A 21,228-nucleotide genomic window follows, 5' to 3' on the forward strand; every position below is an offset into this window, starting at 1 on the left:
TTGTTTATCCACTGCTTAGAGTATGCATATTTATATGTGTGTGTGTGTGTGTGTGATTCAGACATCTGGTCTGTGGATAGAGGAGGCTGGAGGGGAGCAGGGAAGCCCACACCAGCGGTCAGCTTCCTGGGGTAGTGCAGACCATCTGAAAGAGGTAGGTGCCACTCTCAACCTTCCTAGCAAATACAGCCTAGCCTGCACACTCTCTGCATGACCTATGTCCCTAGTCAAAACAACTGTACAGAGCGCTATCCTATTATTTGTAATCCAATACTGTAACCAATGTCAACACCATAACTCTCTGAGGAGTTGAGTGTTAGACCAGAATAGCTGGTCTGTCACAAAACATCCAGCGAGAGTTGTATTGTTGACATTATTGGATCTGCGCTGTATGTGCATAGTCAACTAAACTTCCAACAAGTTTTTGTCAGGGCTTTGAGGTTCAGCCATTACTTGAAATGTGTTTTATTTGTCAGGATACGAGGTTCAGTTAAATATTACTCTCCTGAAGGTTGGTTTCCGTGCGCGTAGCATGGCTGAGTTAGTGGCTAGTTGGAGACCACATTGAGCTATTAGTTCTCTAGTGCTTCCAGACCACAGTCTTTATTTAACCTTCCTTTCCCTCTGTAGTCTAGTCCGTCGCATCTCGTTGGGCCTGGTTGTTTTGAGAGGGGGAGCAGGCACTGAACTTGTCTGCAGGGTGTAACAGCCATATCATTTCCCTCTCAGCTTGGCCTTGTTGATACTCTAGTGACAAGGATGAACCTTATCTAACTCCATAAAGGCCTAGTCCTCCTGCAAACAACCCATATATAAGCGTGTTACAGTCTGCTGGCTTTTGCTCAAGAGCAACACAGCAAAACAGTTGTATTGAGGCTTTTGAAGTGGACTGACTTACATAAGATATGCCTGTTAGATGAGCGATAAACACTAAATGGATGGAATGTTCTCTCACTATGTTGAGATGTTTCTTTTTTTTCTTGACATGATTATGGTGATATGCTATTGTATTGTATGTACATGTAGTAACATATTGCAACATATAGTACATGTTTCTAAAGATACTAATAATCTAAGTCGCCCATTGTAGCATATAAAAGTAGCAATAGGTACATTTGGATTTGACATATGGTCTTACATATTGTCAATGAAATGTATTATTTTAGCTGACCCAGTCATATGTAGCCAAAGGCCAAATCCTCTCACCCAACAGTGAGTGGTACTATACAGTAAGAAGGTGTATTAAAATCTTATCCTACAAGGTCCGGATTTTCTGTTCTTCCTGATAATGAATTGCACCCATCTGATGTCCCAGGTCTAAATCAGTCCCTGATTATAGGGGAACAAAAAAACACATTGGAACTCGCTTCAAGGTCCAGAGTTGAGTTTCAAGGCAGTAGAGTATCGCAACATTGTTTTGGGGGATTTTATATCGATACTGTTGACTCGAAGTATTGATTTAAAAAAGACAAGATAGTGTTAGCTAGCGTAGTCAGGTGTACCTGGCCCAAACCTCTAGTATTTATCATCCTATAGCTAGTTCTTCATTTTTTTCTTGGTTTTAAATGGTGAACCAACTTGTTTTGAGCACTTTTACCTCCAAAACGGATTTTGTCATGGGTTTCTCTTATCCGTCTGCAGCAGACATATTGTATCGCTCACCTAAGTATCGTGATAATATCATATTGTGAGGTGCAGCCCTTTAATACTCTAAGCTTTACACTACCCTGTTCTTTCTCATCTTCAGAAACCTCATATGGATTGCCTTGTCACTATTGACTTTTGAGGTTGACCGATTATGATTTTTCAACGCCGATACTGATTATTGGAGGACCAAAAAAAGCTGATACTGATTAATCGGCTGATTTTAAATAAATTAAAAATTAAAAAATTACATTTGTTTTATTTATTTGTAATAATGACAATTACAACAATACTGAATGAACACTTATTTTAACTTAATATAATACATCAATAAAATCAATTTAGCCTCAAATAAATAAACAATGAAACATGATCAATTTGGTTTAAATAATGCAAAAACAAAGTATTGGAGAAGAAAGTAAAAGTGCAATATGTGCCATGTAAGAAAGCTAACGTTTAAGTTTCTTGCTCAGAACATGAGAACATATGAAAGCTGGTGGTTCCTTTTAACATGAGTCTTCAATATTCCCAGGTAAGAAGATTTAGGTTGTAGTTATTATAGGAATTATAGGACTTTCTCTCCAAACGATTTGTATTTCATATACCTTTGACTATTGGATGTTCTTATAGGCACTTTAGTATTGCCAGTGTAACAGTATAGCTTCCTTCCCTCTCCTCGCCGCTACCTGGGCACGAACCAGGAACACATCGACAACAGCCACCCTCGAAGCAGCGTTACCCATGCGTTACCCAAGTCTCAGAGCGAGTGACGTTTGAAACGCTATTAGCGCACACCCCGCTAACTAGCTAGCCATTTCACATCGGTTACACCAGCCTAATCTCGGGAGTTGATAGGCTTGAAGTCATAAAGCTACTGGCAAAACGCACAAAAGTGCTGTTTGATTGAATGCTTACGAGCCTGCTGGTGCCTACCATCACTCAGTCAGACTGTTCTATCAAATCATAGACTTAATTATAACATAATAACACACAGAAATACGAGCCGTAGGTCATTAATATGGTCGAATCCGGAAACTATCATTTCGAAAACAAAACGTTTATTCTTTCAGTGAAATACGGAACCGTTCTGTATTTTATCTAACGGCTGGCATCCCGAAGTCTAAATATTGCTGTTACATTGCACTACCTTCAATGTTATGTCATAATTACATACAATTCTGGCAAATCAGTTCCCAATGAGCCAGGCAGCCCAAACTGTTGCATATACCCTGACTGCGTGCAATGAACGCAAGAGAAGTGACACAATTTCACCTGGTTAATATTGCCTGCTAATCTTTCTTTTTTTTATTTTTTAAACTAGTAATATCATCAACCATGTATAGTTGTAACTAGTGATTATGATTGACTGATTGTTTTTACAAGATAAGTTTAATGCTAGCTAGCAACTTACCTTGGCTTCTTACTGCATTCGTGTAACAGGCAGGCTCCTCGTGAGGCAGGTGGTTAGAGCGTTGGACTAGTTAACCGTAAGGTTGCAAGATTGAATCCCTGAGCTGACAAGGTAAAAATCTGTCGTTCTGCCCCTGAACAAGGCAGTTAACCCACCGTTCCTAGGCCGTCATTGAAAATAAGAATGTGTCCTTAACTGACTTGCCTCGTTAAATAAAGATGTCAAAAAAAATCAAATTGGCAAAGTCGGCGTCCAAAAATACCGATTTCCATTTGTTATGAAAACTTGAAATCGGCCCTAATTAATCGGCCATTCCAATTAATCGGTCGACCTCTAATTGACTCCTATCATGTACTCTCAAAGCAAGTCAATCCAGGCTAACCACACTGTACTGTTATATAAAACCCTCTATGAATGACATGGTACTGTTCTATAATAACCTACATGGATATAATGGTACTGTTCTATAATAACCTACATGGATATAATAGTACTGTTCTATAATAACCTACATGGATATAATAGTACTATTCTATAATAACCTACATGGATATAATGGTACTGTACTATAGTAACCTACATGGATATAATGGTACTGTTCTATAATAACCTACATGGATATAATGGTACTGTTCTATAGTAACCTACATGGATATAATGGTACTGTTCTATAATAACCTGTATGAATGACATGGTACTGTTCTATAATAACCTACATGGATATAATGGTACTATTCTATAGTAACCTACATGGATATAATGGTACTGTTCTATAGTAACCTACATGGATATAATGGTACTGTTCTATAGTAACCTACATGGATATAATAGTACTGTTCTATAATAACCTGTATGGATATAATAGTACTGTTCTATAGTAACCTGTATGAATGACATGGTACTGTTCTATAATAACCTACATGGATATAATGGTACTATTCTATAGTAACCTACATGGATATAATGGTACTGTTCTATAGTAACCTACATGGATATAATGGTACTGTTCTATAGTAACCTACATGGATATAATGGTACTGTTCTATAGTAACCTACATGGATGACATGGTACTGTTCTATAATAACCTACATGGATATAATGGTACTGTTCTATAATAACCTACATGGATATAATGGTACTGTTCTATAATAACCTACATGGATAGAATGGTACTGTACTATAGTAACCTAAATGGATATAATGGTACTGTACTATAATAACCTGTATGGATGACATGGTACTGTTCTATAATAACCTACATGGATATAATGGTACTGTTCTATAATAACCTACATGGATAGAATGGTACTGTACTATAGTAACCTAAATGGATATAATGGTACTGTTCTATAGTAACCTACATGGATATAATGGTACTGTTCTATAGTAACCTGTATGGATGACATGATGCTGTACTATAATAACATGTATGAATGACTTGGTACTGTTCTATAATAACCTACATGGATGACATGATACTTTACTATAATAACCTGTATGAATGACATGGTACTGTTCTATAATAACCTACATGGATATAATGGTACTATTCTATAAAAACCTACATGGATGACATGGTACTGTTCTATAATAACCTACATGGATGACATGGTACTGTACTATAATAACCTGTATGGATGACATGGTACTGTTCTATAGTAACCTACATGGATATAATAGTACTGTTCTATAGTAACCTACATGGATATAATGGTACTGTACTATAGTAACCTAAATGAATGTAATGGTACTGTTCTATAGTAACCTACATGGATATAATGGTACTGTTCTATAGTAACCTACATGGATATAATGGTACTGTTCTATAATAACCTGTATTGATGACATGATACTGTTCTATAGTAACCTACATGGATATAATAGTACTGTTCTATAGTAACCTACATGGATATAATGGTACTGTACTATAGTAACCTAAATGGATATAATGGTACTGTACTATAATAACCTGTATGGATGACATGGTACTGTTCTATAGTAACCTACATGGATATAATGGTACTGTTCTATAGTAACCTACATGGATATAATGGTACTGTTCTATAGTAACCTACATGGATATAATAGTACTGTTCTATAATAACCTGTATGGATATAATAGTACTGTTCTATAGTAACCTGTATGAATGACATGGTACTGTTCTATAATAACCTACATGGATATAATGGTACTATTCTATAGTAACCTACATGGATATAATGGTACTGTTCTATAATAACCTACATGGATATAATGGTACTGTTCTATAATAACATACATGGATAGAATGGTACTGTACTATAGTAACCTAAATGGATATAATGGTACTGTTCTATAGTAACCTACATGGATATAATGGTACTGTTCTGTAGTAACCTGTATGGATGACATGATGCTGTACTATAATAAAATGTATGTATGACTTGGTACTGTTCTATAATAACCTACATGGATATAATGGTACTATTCTATAATAACCTACATGGATGACATGGTACTGTACTATAATAACCTACATGGATGACATGGTACTGTTCTATAATAACCTACATGGATGACATGGTACTGTACTATAATAACCTGTATGGATGACATGGTACTGTTCTATAGTAACCTACATGGATATAATAGTACTGTTCTATAGTAACCTACATGGATATAATGGTACTGTACTATAGTAACCTAAATGAATGTAATGGTACTGTACTATAATAACCTGTATGGATGACATGGTACTGTTCTATAATAACCTACATGGATATAATGGTACTGTTCTATAATAACCTACATGGATATAATGGTACTGTTCTATAGTAACCTACATGGATATAATGGTACTGTACTATAATAACCTGTATGGATGACATGGTACTGTTCTATAATAACCTACATGGATAGAATGGTACTGTACTATAGTAACCTAAATGGATATAATGGTACTGTTCTATAGTAACCTACATGAATATAATGGTACTGTTCTATAATAACCTGTATGGATGACATGATACTGTTCTATAGTAACCTACATGGATATAATGTACTGTTCTATAGTAACCTACATGGATATAATGGTACTGTTCTATAGTAACCTACATGGATATAATGGTACTGTTCTATAGTAACCTACATGGATATAATAGTACTGTTCTATAATAACCTGTATGGATATAATAGTACTGTTCTATAGTAACCTGTATGAATGACATGGTACTGTTCTATAATAACCTACATGGATATAATGGTACTATTCTATAGTAACCTACATGGATATAATGGTACTGTTCTATAATAACCTACATGGATATAATGGTACTGTTCTATAATAACATACATGGATAGAATGGTACTGTACTATAGTAACCTAAATGGATATAATGGTACTGTTCTATAGTAACCTACATGGATATAATTGTACTGTTCTATAGTAACCTGTATGGATGACATGATGCTGTACTATAATAACATGTATGTATGACTTGGTACTGTTCTATAATAACCTACATGGATGACATGATACTTTACTATAATAACCTGTATGAATGACATGGTACTGTTCTATAATAACCTACATGGATATAATGGTACTATTCTATAATAACCTACATGGATGACATGGTACTGTACTATAATAACCTACATGGATGACATGGTACTGTTCTATAATAACCTACATGGATATAATGGTACTGTACTATAATAACCTGTATGGATGGCATGGTACTGTTCTATAGTAACCTACATGGATATAATAGTACTGTTCTATAGTAACCTACATGGATATAATGGTACTGTACTATAGTAACCTAAATGGATATAATGGTACTGTACTATAATAACCTGTATGGATGACATGTTCTATAATAACCTACATGGATATAATGGTACTGTTCTATAATAACCTACATGGATAGAATGGTACTGTACTATAGTAACCTAAATGGATATAATGGTACTGTTCTATAGTAACCTACATGGATATAATGGTACTGTTCTATAGTAACCTGTATGGATGACATGATGCTGTACTATAATAACATGTATGAATGACTTGGTACTGTTCTATAATAACCTACATGGATGACATGATACTTTACTATAATAACCTGTATGAATGACATGTTACTGTTCTATAATAACCTACATGGATATAATTGCACTATTCTATAATAACCTACATGGATGACATGGTACTGTACTATAATAACCTGTATGTATGACATGGTACTGTTCTATAATAACCTGTATGGATGACATGGTACTGTTCTATAGTAACCTACATGGATATAATAGTACTGTTCTATAGTAACCTACATGGATATAATGGTACTGTACTATAGTAACCTAAATGAATGTAATGGTACTGTACTATAATAACCTGTATGGATGACATGGTACTGTTCTATAGTAACCTACATGGATATAATGGTACTGTTCTATAATAACCTACATGGATATAATGGTACTGTTCTATAGTAACCTACATGGATATAATGGTACTGTTCTATAGTAACCTACATGGATATAATGGTACTGTTCTATAGTAACCTACATGGATATAATAGTACTGTTCTATAATAACCTGTATGGATATAATAGTACTGTTCTATAGTAACCTGTATGAATGACATGGTACTGTTCTATAATAACCTACATGGATATAATGGTACTATTCTATAGTAACCTACATGGATATAATGGTACTGTTCTATAATAACCTACATGGATATAATGGTACTGTTCTATAATAACCTACATGGATATAATGGTACTGTTCTATAGTAACCTGTATGGATGACATGATGCTGTACTATAATAACATGTATGAATGACTTGGTACTGTTCTATAATAACCTACATGGATGACATGATACTTTACTATAATAACCTGTATGAATGACATGGTACTGTTCTATTATAACCTACATGGATATAATGGTACTATTCTATAATAACCTACATGGATGACATGGTACTGTACTATAATAACCTACATGGATGACATGGTACTGTTCTATAATAACCTACATGGATGACATGGTACTGTACTATAATAACCTGTATGTATGACATGGTACTGTTCTATAGTAACCTACATGGATATAATGGTACTGTTCTATAGTAACCTACATGGATATAATGGTACTGTTCTATAGTAACCTACATGGATATAATGGTACTGTTCTATAGTAACCTGTATGGATGACATGATGCTGTACTATAATAACATGTATGAATGACTTGGTACTGTTCTATAATAACCTACATGGATGACATGATACTTTACTATAATAACCTACATGGATATAATGGTACTGTACTATAGTAACCTAAATGGATATAATGGTACTGTACTATAATAACCTGTATGGATGACATGTTCTATAATAACCTACATGGATATAATGGTACTGTTCTATAATAACCTACATGGATAGAATGGTACTGTACTATAGTAACCTAAATGGATATAATGGTACTGTTCTATAGTAACCTACATGGATATAATGGTACTGTTCTATAGTAACCTGTATGGATGACATGATGCTGTACTATAATAACATGTATGAATGACTTGGTACTGTTCTATAATAACCTACATGGATGACATGATACTTTACTATAATAACCTGTATGAATGACATGGTACTGTTCTATAATAACCTACATGGATATAATGGTACTATTCTATAATAACCTACATGGATGACATGGTACTGTTCTATAATAACCTACATGGATGACATGGTACTGTACTATAATAACCTGTATGGATGACATGGTACTGTTCTATAGTAACCTACATGGATATAATAGTACTGTTCTATAGTAACCTACATGGATATAATGGTACTGTACTATAGTAACCTAAATGAATGTAATGGTACTGTACTATAATAACCTGTATGGATGACATGGTACTGTTCTATAGTAACCTACATGGATATAATGGTACTGTTCTATAATAACCTACATGGATATAATGGTACTGTTCTATAGTAACCTACATGGATATAATGGTACTGTTCTATAGTAACCTACATGGATATAATGGTACTGTTCTATAGTAACCTACATGGATATAATAGTACTGTTCTATAATAACCTGTATGGATATAATAGTACTGTTCTATAGTAACCTGTATGAATATAATGGTACTGTACTATAGTAACCTAAATGGATATAATGGTACTGTACTATAATAACCTGTATGGATGACATGGTACTGTTCTATAATAACCTACATGGATATAATGGTACTGTTCTATAATAACCTGTATGAATGACATGGTACTGTTCTATAATAACCTACATGGATATAATGGTACTATTCTATAATAACCTACATGGATGACATGGTACTGTTCTATAATAACCTACATGGATGACATGGTACTGTACTATAATAACCTGTATGGATGACATGGTACTGTTCTATAGTAACCTACATGGATATAATGGTACTGTACTATAGTAACCTAAATGAATGTAATGGTACTGTACTATAATAACCTGTATGGATGACATGGTACTGTTCTATAATAACCTACATGGATATAATGGTACTGTTCTATAATAACCTACATGGATATAATGGTACTGTTCTATAGTAACCTACATGGATATAATGGTACTGTACTATAATAACCTGTATGGATGACATGGTACTGTTCTATAATAACCTACATGGATAGAATGGTACTGTACTATAGTAACCTACATGGATATAATGGTACTGTACTATAGTAACCTAAATGGATATAATGGTACTGTACTATAATAACCTGTATGGATGACATGGTACTGTTCTATAGTAACCTACATGGATTTAGTGGTACTGTTCTATAATAACCTACATGGATATAATGGTACTGTTCTATAATAACCTACATGGATATAATGGTACTGTTCTATAGTAACCTACATGGATATAATGGTACTGTTCTATAGTAACCTACATGGATATAATGGTACTGTTCTATAATAACCTGTATGGATGACATGATACTGTTCTATAGTAACCTACATGGATATAATGGTACTGTTCTATAATAACCTACATGGATATAATGGTACTGTTCTATTATAACCTACATGGATATAATGGTACTGTTCTATAATAACCTGTATGGATGACATGATACTGTTCTATAGTAACCTACATGGATATAATGGTACTGTTCTATAATAACCTACATGGATATAATGGTACTGTTCTATAATAACCTACATGGATATAATGGTACTGTTCTATAGTAACCTACATGGATATAATGGTACTGTTCTATAGTAACCTACATGGATATAATGGTACTGTTCTATAATAACCTACATGGATATAATGGTACTGTTCTATAGTAACCTACATGGATATAATGGTACTGTTCTATAATAACCTATATGGATGACATGCAGGGAAGTGCATCCTTTAGAGTAGACATACTCTTTCTGTGTACTGTATAGCCAGGATTATAAGATCAGCATTAAAAGACCTCGCCTTAGTCTGCATTATAGAACTGATTATGTTATGATTATATAACCAGTACAGAAACATAATAACCCTTTGACTTCACTTATGATTATCCCTTACATATTGCTTTGTACCTTTTCTAAAGGCATATTCTATTGAATTATACCTCAAATATAGCCTGGTGGTCCAGTCTATTTGTGCTTTAGCCACCTCTCTGCCATGTATGGCATGAAACAATAGAAGTGTTGGCTACACAGCACATGCAGTACATTCAAGGCTACCTTGAATGTCCATTGAGAACCATTCATTTTCTCTGAGGTAAACCCACTGTCTTTCTCCAGCAGATTGCTAAACTCAGGCTGCAGCTCCAGCGCAGTAAACAGGTCAGCCGCCAGAGCAAAGACCGAGATCAACAGCTGGGACTACACACCAGCACCACATACCATCCCCAGGTGAGTTATACCTTATTGCTGCCTCCCTGTGTCTGCCACCCAGATAACAGGGCAAGGTATGGTATCTACCCCAATGCTATATCCACAGTGGCAGTGTCACCATACCATGTACAACCTTAAATAAATGCAGTTCTTATTATGGATAATACTTGATTGTAAATGTATAGACTAGGGTTTTGGTAGCCTGGGTGCCAGGCTGTTTCTGCTTCAGGCAACATGTCCTTCCAAAACAACAATGTGGGTTTGCTGTAATGCAGAATTGTGCAGCACAATTCAAGCAATTGTTCAGGCATGTTTCCTGTCATATGAATGTAGTCAGACCTCTTGTGTTTTTATATATATATATATTACACACACACAGTGGGGCAAAAAAGTATTTAGTCAGCCACCAATTGTGCAAGTTCTCCCACTTAAAAAGATGAGAGAGGCCTGTAATTATCATCATAGGTACACTTCAACTATGACAGACAAAATGAGAAAGAAAAATCCAGAAAATCACATTGTAGGATTTTTAACCTTTTGTGACTAGGGGGCAGTATTTTCATTTTTGGAAGAAAAAAAATGTTCCCGTAGTAAACAGGATATTTTGTCAGGACAAGATGCTAGAATATGCATATAATTGACAGCTTAGGATAGAAAACACTCTAAAGTTTCCAAAACTGTAAAAATATTGTCTGTGAGTATAACAGAACTGATGTTGCAGGCGAAAGCCTGAGAAAAATCCAATCCGGAAGTGCCTCATGTTTTGAAAGCGCTGCGTGTCCCTATTGAGCAGTGAATGGGCTATCAACCAGATTACTCTTTCTCCGTATTCCCGAAGGTGTCTACAGCATTGTGACATAGTTTTACGCATTTATGTTGAAGAATACCCGTAGGCGGCTACATTGCGCAAGTGGTCACCTGACACTCCCAGAGAGATTCTCGCGTAAAATACAGAGATAGCCATTACTCCAATCGGTCCTACTGAAAAACGAATTGTCCCGATGGATATATTATCGAATAGATATTTGAAAAACACCTTGAGGATTGATTATAAACAACGTTTGCCATGTTTCTGTCGATATTATGGAGCTAATTTGGAATATTTTTAGCCGTTTTCGTGACTGCCATTTCCGGCCAATTTCTCAGCCAAACGTGAAGAACAAACGGAGCTATTTCGCCTACAAAAATAATATTTTTGGAACTGGGAGTCTCGTGAGTGAAAACATCCGAAGCTCATCAAAGGTAAACGATTTCATTTGATTGCTTTTCTGATTTCCGTGACCAAGTTACAGTGCCTTGCGAAAGTATTCGGCCCCCTTGAACTTTGCGACCTTTTGCCACATTTCAGGCTTCAAACATAAAGATATAAAACTGTATTTTTTTGTGAAGAATCAACAACAAGTGGGACACAATCATGAAGTGGAACGACATTTATTGGATATTTCAAACTTTTTTAACAAATCAAAAACTGAAAAATTGGGCGTGCAAAATTATTCAGCCACTTTACTTTCAGTGCAGCAAACTCTCTCCAGAAGTTCAGTGAGGATCTCTGAATGATCCAATGTTGACCTAAATGACTAATGATGATAAATACAATCCACCTGTGTGTAATCAAGTCTCCGTATAAATGCACCTGCACTGTGATAGTCTCAGAGGTCCGTCAAAAGCGCAGAGAGAATCATGAAGAACAAGGAACACACCAGGCAGGTCCGAGATACTGTTGTGAAGAAGTTTAAAGCCGGATTTGGATACAAAAAGATTTCCCAAGCTTTAAACATCCCAAGGAGCACTGTGCAAGCGATAATATTGAAATGGAAGGAGTATCAGACCACTGCAAATCTACCAAGACCTGGCCGTCCCTCTAAACTTTCAGCTCATACAAGGAGAAGACTGATCAGAGATGCAGCCAAGAGGCCCATGATCACTCTGGATGAACTGCAGAGATCTACAGCTGAGGTGGGAGACTCTGTCCATAGGACAACAATCAGTCGTATATTGCACAAATCTGGCCTTTATGGAAGAGTGGCAAGAAGAAAGCCATTTCTTAAAGATATCCATAAAAAGTGTCGTTTAAAGTTTGCCACAAGCCACCTGGGAGACACACCAAACATGTGGAAGAAGGTGCTCTGGTCAGATGAAACCAAAATTGAACTTTTTGGCAACAATGCAAAATGTTATGTTTGGCGTAAAAGCAACACAGCTGAACACACCATCCCCACTGTCAAACATGGTGGTGGCAGCATCATGGTTTGGGCCTGCTTTTCTTCAGCAGGGACAGGGAAGATGGTTCAAATTGATGGGAAGATGGATGGAGCCAAATACAGGACCATTCTGGAAGAAACTCCATCAGGTTCTGCAAAAGACCTGAGACTGGGACGGAGATTTGTCTTCCAACAAGACAATGATCCAAAACATAAAGCAAAATCTACAATGGAATGGTTCAAAAATAAACATATCCAGGTGTTAGAATGGCCAAGTCAAAGTCCAGACCTGAATCTGTGGAAAGAACTGAAAACTGCTGTTCACAAATGCTCTCCATCCAACCTCACTGAGCTCGAGCTGTTTTGCAAGGAGGAATGGGAAAAAATGTCAGTCTCTCGATGTGCAAAACTGATAGAGACATACCCCAAGCGACTTACAGCTGTAATCGCAGCAAAAGGTGGCGCTACAAAGTATTAACTTAAGGGGGCTGAATAATTTTGCACGCCCAATTTTTCAGTTTTTGATTTGTTAAAAAAGTTTGAAATATCCAATAAAAGTCGTTCCACTTCATGATTGTGTCCCACTTGTTGTTGATTCTTCACAAAAAAATACAGTTTTATATCTTTATGTTTGAAGCTTGAAATGTGGCAAAAGGTCGCAAAGTTCAAGGGGGCCGAATACTTTCGCAAGGCACTGTACCTGCTGCTAGCTGGACAAAATGCTATGCTAGGCTATCGATAAACTTATACAAATGCTTGTCTAGCTTTGGCTGTAAAGCATATTTTAAAAATCTGAGATGACAGGGTGATTAACAAAAGGCTAAGCTGTGTCTCAATATAACTTGTGATTTTCATGAATAGGAATATTTTCTAGTAATATTTATGTCTGTTGCGTTATGCTAATTAGTGTCAGATGATGACAACGGTCCCCTTCACGGGATGGAGTGTCACTAGAGGTTAATGAATTTATTTGCAAATGATATATATATGTGTGTTCAAATTTGTTGGCACCCTTACAGCTCATTGAAATATTGCTCAATTCCTCCTGAAAAGTAATGAAATTAAAGATATTTTATCATATATACCAGCATGCCTTCTGGTATGTCATAGAATAAAGCAAAGAAGCTGTGAAAAGAGATTAATTATTGCCTTTTCTACAAAGATAAACTAAAATGGCCTGGACACATTTGTTGGTACCCCTTAGAAAATATAATAAATAATTGGATTATAGTGATATTTCAAAATAATTAGTTTATTTTATTAGTATCACGCGTCTCCAATCTTGTAATTAGTCATTCTGCCTATTTAAATGGAGAAAAGTAGTCAATGTGCTGTTTGGTATCATTGTGTGCACCACACTTAACATGGACCAGAGAAAGCAAAGGAGATCAGAAAGAAAATAGGCCAGCATGGTAAAGGTAAAACCTACAAGACCATCTCCAAGCAGCTTGATGTTCCTGTGACAACAGTTGCAAATATTAAGAAGTTTAAGGTCCAGGGAACTGTAGCCAACCTCCCTGGGTGCGGCCGCAAGAGGAAAATCAACCCCAGATTGAACAGAAGGAGAGTGCAAATGGTAGAAAAAGAACCAAGGATAACTGCCAAAGAGATACAAGGTGAAGGTACTTCAGTTTCTGATCGCACCATCCGTCGCTTTTTGAGCGAAAGTGGGCTCCATGGAAGAAGACCCAGGAGGACTCCACTTTTGAAAGAAAAACATAAAAAGCAAGACTGGAATTTGCTAAAATGCATTGTGACAAGCCACAATCCTTCTGGGAGAATGTCCTTTGGACAGATGAGTCAAAACTGGAGCTTTTTGGCAAGTCACATCAGCTCTATGTTCACAGACAAAAATATAAAGCTTTCAAAGAGAAGAACACCATACCTACAGTAAAACATGGAGGAGACTTGTTTATGTTTTGGGGCTGCTTTGCTGCGCCTGGCACAGGGTGCCTTGAATCTGTGCAGGGTACAATGACATCACAAGACTATCAAGGCATTCTGGAGCGAAATGTACTGCCCAGTGTCAAGAAGCTCTGTCTCAGTCGCAGGTCATGGGTCCTCCAACAGGATTGTGACCCAAAACACACAGCTAAAAGCACCCAAGAATGGATAAGAACTACAAGCTACCTGTTAACAGGTGCAGAAGTCTCATTTTTTAAATGATTTTTTTATTTCACCTTTATTTAACCAGGTAGGCAAGTTGAGAACAAGTTCTCATTTACAATTGCGACCTGGCACTCATTGAGAGCTATAGAGCAATTACTTTTGTCAGTTTCAATTAGAAAATTGTGTATTCATCGTTTTTTGTGGAGGGGTACCAACAAATTTGAGCATGTCTGCATATATATAGCATATATGTGTGTGTGTGTGTGTGTGTGTGTGTTTTATGAAGTGTTTTATTTAAAGAGCTCTAGTCCCTATTCTGACCAGAGACGGAGATGAGGAAGAGGAGGAGACATGTCTGGGCATTCCCAGTTCTTTCTGTGTTTGTGGTTCATTCATTAACAGACACTGAGCAACTGTAAACAAAGCACTGGGAAAAAATAACATAACTTTAACATGGCATGACTTTCACCGGTGGTAGATCACAATCTAGCCTATATTATTGTTGACCTCACTTTGTCATTTAACTTAAATTTTAACCTCACATAAATCACATTCTATAGCGATACCATACACTAAAATACTGGGGAGAGCATACAATTGACAAGATGTCTTTTTTAAAATGATCATAGAAAAGCTACAAAACATTTCTACCACTTAACAAAATATAACTGAACCCTTGGTTTGCCATGTTTTCCAGAATAAGGTGGTTTCCACAGCGCTGTCGAACATCCCAGTGCCAAAGTCCCTCATATCGAGAGTGCCTAGCAGTGTGGAGGGCATCAACCACGAGCTGGAGAATGTGTTCATCAGAGAGGACTGGAAGCAGGGAATACAGGTGGACACACACACACTGTATTCACACACGGATTTAAATTGCTGAGAGTTGAGTAGAGCTGTAAATTGTGTGTGAAGTGCCCGCACGCACCCACACACACACATATTTATGACCTGCAGCGCAGCAAGTCTTCCTCTGCTCAGAATCAGCTGTACCCTACAGCACAAGCAGAAGGGCTCTGAACATTTTCATACAGTATCATACATTATCATCTGCTCTGGTATTCGCTTTTCTGCTTGTCATTCAAATACGTCCACACATACTGGAGTTTACGCGCAGTGTGATAATACTGAAATTAACTGAATGCATTGAATTAACTTATGTATGATAATCAATAACTGTGAATTATATAGTGCCCTGCTGTGGTTCTCGCACTCCTCTCATCCCTTCATCCTGTCCCTCCATCCCCACCTCTGACCTTTCAGGCTTTGGACGTGTTGGATGGCCGCCGCGCCCCCTTTCAGCCTCATCGCTACGGCAATGGCGGTGACACACGTGACACGGACACCCAGGCCCCCTCTAGTGGCGGTTCCAGCCCCTGGGCCTGCCCCTTCACTCCTGACCCCCTCCACTCCCCAGAAGGCAGCCCCTGCTCTGCAGAAGAGCTTGACAAAGGTACTCCATTCAGATGTATTTTCTGGCTTGCATGATCTATTACTGTAGTTCAAGGCACACATTCAACAGTCTCCAGCCATTGCATGTCTCAGGAGCAGAGTATGTGAGCGTAGTTGAGCGGTTGGAAATCCCGCTCACCGCTCCAGCGCTCCATGTCTTTTCCAACCGCTCCGCTAACAACCGTTCTACGCTCACGGGGAAAAAAACTCCAGTTCCAAATTCGCGCCGTTCATAAAAATCACAATTTAACCAACACCCATCTATTTTTGTGATGAACTGGACCTACCAATTAGTGTTGAAACCAAACCATATGGATTTGAATGTTAAACAGCATATAAAGACTCTAAATAGGTCAGGAGCCTAAGAAGGAACAAAAATGAATTATTTAGGCTATATTATTTCCAGGCTATAGCCTACAAAGAAGTACGTTGTGAAGCATTTGCGAATTCGACACGATAGGCTGGTAGGGACATAAAGCGCACAGCATTTAAACAACATTTTGTTGTATTAAGTCATTATAGTCTGTAAATTGTGCATTTAGGCTGTGACTTACTTCGAATGAAATGCAAATTAAAGGAAAAAGGACTTGTTAGTGCTTTGGAATTCATTTTTAGAAACACGAGTTTGGCCAGTCTGTGGGTTCAGACTCATGCGATGGTGTCTGGAGAGCCAGCTGGCTGGCAGCGGAGTATATCCTCTCCACACTTGCAGAGCCACTGGGGATGCTAAACACTCTTTTGGCCAAGCTGGGCAGAGATGCAGAGTTGTTTTTTAATGTATTTTTATAGGTAGGCCTAAAGGTTTTTAGGCGAAATAACCCAATCAAAACGGAAAGCTCCTTGAACGTGGGAATATGCCAGGCCTATTGGGCCAAAATCAATGATGGCCTATTGTGTAGATAATAGAACAAAAATGAACAAAATTTTTAAAATATCTGATTTTCAGTTTAGAAATACTTTCTACAATGATGCACTTTCTTTTAGCATGTGCATGTAGTAAGTACACATCATACTTTTGGGATAAGTGTCTTTTCAGATTCCACAATGATTCTTTAGTTGTGGACACAACAGCACTACACTCCTTCTCTTGCTATTGGTCCTCATCTTTGTAAGTCACCTTGATTTAGCACCTGTGTGTTCTATCAGTTTCTTTATGAAAATATTTAGTGAACTCCATGACAGTAGCTGAAGCATGGGGTTATTAGCAGCATACAAGTAGACTATAAATGCATGCAGGGGCGGGCATGCCCTGAGCTCGTGAAGTGAGCGCTACTGAAGTGAAATTGGAGCGGGCGAGAAGGCCAGTGCTCCAGCCTTTTGGGAATCTTGCTCCACGCTCCAATCAAATTGGGCATGCTCCGCTCACATACTCTGCTCAGGAGCCTAGTGATCAGGATTCGGTTAATGATAAATGGCTCACGCTATATTAATACTGTGCCGTATTATGTGAATCACATTGTCTTCTACAGGCAACAGCTCTCTAACACACGTTCCCTTATAGGAACATAAGATCACCACACTGACCTGCTTACATGTTTCATTCTGTTTTCAGACAGCGGCTGCGGCTCTCCCCTTCCCAAGTTTGCCACCTCTCCCAAACCCAACAACAGCTACATGTTCAAACGGGAGCCTCCGGAGGGGTGTGAGAGGGTCAAAGTGTTTGAAGAGATGGTGTAAGTCTGAAAATTGGTCTGATAGTGTCCTTATGCTACTGTACAGATGTAGGATCTTCATTTAGTTCTCCTGCAACAGAATGATCAAATTAAGATCCTACATCTGTAGGACTCTCTCACTGTAGGTGTTTCATATACACACTTTGGTATGTGATGATACAAAGATGAAGACATTCTCCCTCACTTTTCCTCCCCAGGTCTGGTGTCTCCAGAGGCTTCCCTCTTTTTTCATGCCCAGACAAAAACAAGGTGAACTTCATCCCCAGGGGCTCCGCCTTCTGTCCCGTCAAACTCCTCTGCTCCTCCCACTTCACCACAACCTCGCCCAGCCCTGGTCTCCATGCAAGAAGCAGCACATGGCCCGAGGACGCCATGACACCCGCTAGTTTCACTACTCTGGCCTCCACTAACTGGAGCTCGTCTATAGGCACAGACATGGTCAGTAGCTCAGACACAGGCGTAGGCACCAACACAAGCACAGAGAACAGCACAGACAGTCTGAGCCCAGACACTAACACAGACACGGGTGAACTGACAAGCACAGCAGTGGTCCCAGGTGGCCTGTCTACAGATCCCTGCTCCACTACACACATCCTTCTTACCAGCTAGTTCTCAGGTACAGTCCAGCTTATGAGCATTAGCCTGGTCCCAGATCAGTTTGAGCTGTCTTGCTAACTCCTATGGTCGCAATGACCATAGTAGGTAGCAAAACAGCACAACAGATCTGGAACCAGGCTAGCTGAGTATGGCTCTTTAACGCAACATTAGCCAGCAAGGAGGGCCTATCCTTACTAACCTAGCCTTCTCTTCTGAAAGGTGTGGCAGGCAAAATCCTCCAGAAAGACTTGTTTTCTTTTCAGAGGGTAGATTCGATTGTTTCATATATTGTGTTCTTTAGCAATCATCAGCTTTATCAAAAATCAATTCAAGAAATTGAGAAAAAAAAAGGGAATTAAGCAATGGGCAAGAGAAACATATTTTATTGAATTTTGAAAATGTTTATCTAACCAGCTTATTTAGCTGTTCTGTGTTGCTAGCCAATATTACAGCATGGATAAGCTTTTTAATATAAAATAAATATCATGCCTGTTTATATTAAAAACCCTATTGGGATGTCCTACAGTTACAATACAATGGTCCACTTTTTCCTGAATGTTTACACTTATTTCAGGTCTCAATCCAGTTTTAAAGACGATCTGAAAGTGACCACACAGCCAGCTACAAAGCACAATGTCCCCACATAGCCTTCTTTCAGGTCCCCTGAATAACCAATCAACTCAGGTCATTTGGAATGTACTACGACTCATGCATGAACTTTGACGTTGTCTTTTATGGTTCATTCATGACATTACTCCTAAGACATTCCATAGTCTTTAGACAAGTGCTGATTCTAATCTTTCAACACGACATATTAAAGGATTGCCATCGATAGAAATAACTTTGTGCATTGGAAATCTGTAAAGATAGTTTCAAGTGCTTAAAGAGACATTCCAGAGGTTATTATATTGTAGCTCCAAGATATCAGCAGTATTACCTTTTCAGAGCCTGTTCAATCTCCCTAGTGATGAAATTGATAAATATGAGCTATGACATTTTACCAATAAAATTGATCAAAATAAGGCCTAGATTCAATCGGATTAAGTGTTGACCAGCGTTGTCTTGAGTTTTGGCGGCGTCAGGTGTTACTGCGTTGGAGCTGTCAAATCGGTGAACAAATGCTCCTGTGATCATTGTCACGAAGCCATACTCGTCTCACTCGCGATAGAAGTTCAGAAAGAGAAAGTGTAGGCTATATAGAAATAATGAAATTATTATTAATTATCAAATTGGAAATCACTAAACAAAATAATTAGCATTTCTATCAGCCTAATCGAGGTTTAGATTACATCTCACAATCCAGTGTTCGAACTTGTAAACAAGGCTACATGGGATTTCTCTCAATGCGTCTCCATGCAGCCAATGGCAATGTCCGCTTTAGGTATAACGCCGGGAGCCGCTTGTGGATTTGACAGCTCTAATGCGGGTGTTGGCTAGTGCGCATCTGATAGAATCTAGCCCTAAAAAAAAATGTTAAGCATCAACAACAACAAAAAATAGCAAAGCCGAAAGTTTTTAAAAAACTAAATAGATAAGCAATCACACACTTATAATTCTGTCAATCAGAATTAACATTGAGGCTAATGAGATTTTCAAAGCACTTAATTCGTGCAATTCCACAGATCTGTTAAAAATAAACTGAGTATCTTAGTGTTGATTTGACGTTCAGTATGGAGTAGAAATTTTCATGAAACTGTACAAGGGTTGGATTCAATCCTTAAGTAGCGCGGGAACGTCGCCTTTAAATATAAATCGAGCTATAACGTGGACCTCCCCCGATTAAATCCAGTCCATTACGTTAAAACCCCTTGGCATTAATATAAAAAAATATTTTAAGTAACAACAGGCAAAACCAACATATGCAACACAATCCACTCAAACCTAGATGTATATTTTGTCAGTAAAGATGAACGCTGCTCAAATCATACTAACATATTATTTTCAAAGTTCAGCAAGGCTTGCCATGTTCGGCACTAATATTTCATGCCTGTGTATTTGTTTTATATGTAGACCTTGTTTTTACAATAAAGTAAGCAATAAAATTACACTTGACGCTTGTCTCAATTATTTTTTAAAGCACTAGCTTCACATTATTTTAGATGTTAGTATATTAAGCCCAGGCTTCAACAAGACAGGATTTGGAAGGCTGGTCACGTGAGACTAGGCGCTCGATTCAATCCATATCGCCGAAGTTCAGCACTATAGCACAAATGTATTTAAAGGCAATGTTCCTGTGTTA

General features: G+C 37.6%; 1 protein-coding gene across 2 annotated transcripts in view; it reads left to right on the plus strand.

Annotated features, from left to right (window-relative positions):
* The window catches only part of LOC110488114 (glucocorticoid-induced transcript 1 protein), a 31,815-nt gene extending 10,779 nt beyond the window's left edge, over positions 1 to 21,036 (plus strand). The window contains exons 4-9 of one of the 2 annotated variants that reach the window (XM_021560143.2): positions 62 to 154; positions 10,868 to 10,978; positions 15,968 to 16,105; positions 16,531 to 16,720; positions 18,272 to 18,392; positions 18,590 to 21,036. In XM_021560143.2, coding sequence (XP_021415818.2) covers positions 62 to 154; positions 10,868 to 10,978; positions 15,968 to 16,105; positions 16,531 to 16,720; positions 18,272 to 18,392; positions 18,590 to 19,001 — 1,065 coding nt within the window. In that variant the 3' untranslated portion in view covers positions 19,002 to 21,036. The remainder of the gene's footprint in view (positions 1 to 61; positions 155 to 10,867; positions 10,979 to 15,967; positions 16,106 to 16,530; positions 16,721 to 18,271; positions 18,393 to 18,589) is intronic. The other variant, XM_021560149.2, reaches the window with a different exon arrangement.
* The last annotated feature ends 192 nt before the right edge of the window (positions 21,037 to 21,228 follow it).

The sequence above is a fragment of the Oncorhynchus mykiss genome, chromosome 2, assembly GCF_013265735.2.
Source record: "Oncorhynchus mykiss isolate Arlee chromosome 2, USDA_OmykA_1.1, whole genome shotgun sequence".
Classification (NCBI taxonomy): domain Eukaryota; kingdom Metazoa; phylum Chordata; class Actinopteri; order Salmoniformes; family Salmonidae; genus Oncorhynchus; species Oncorhynchus mykiss.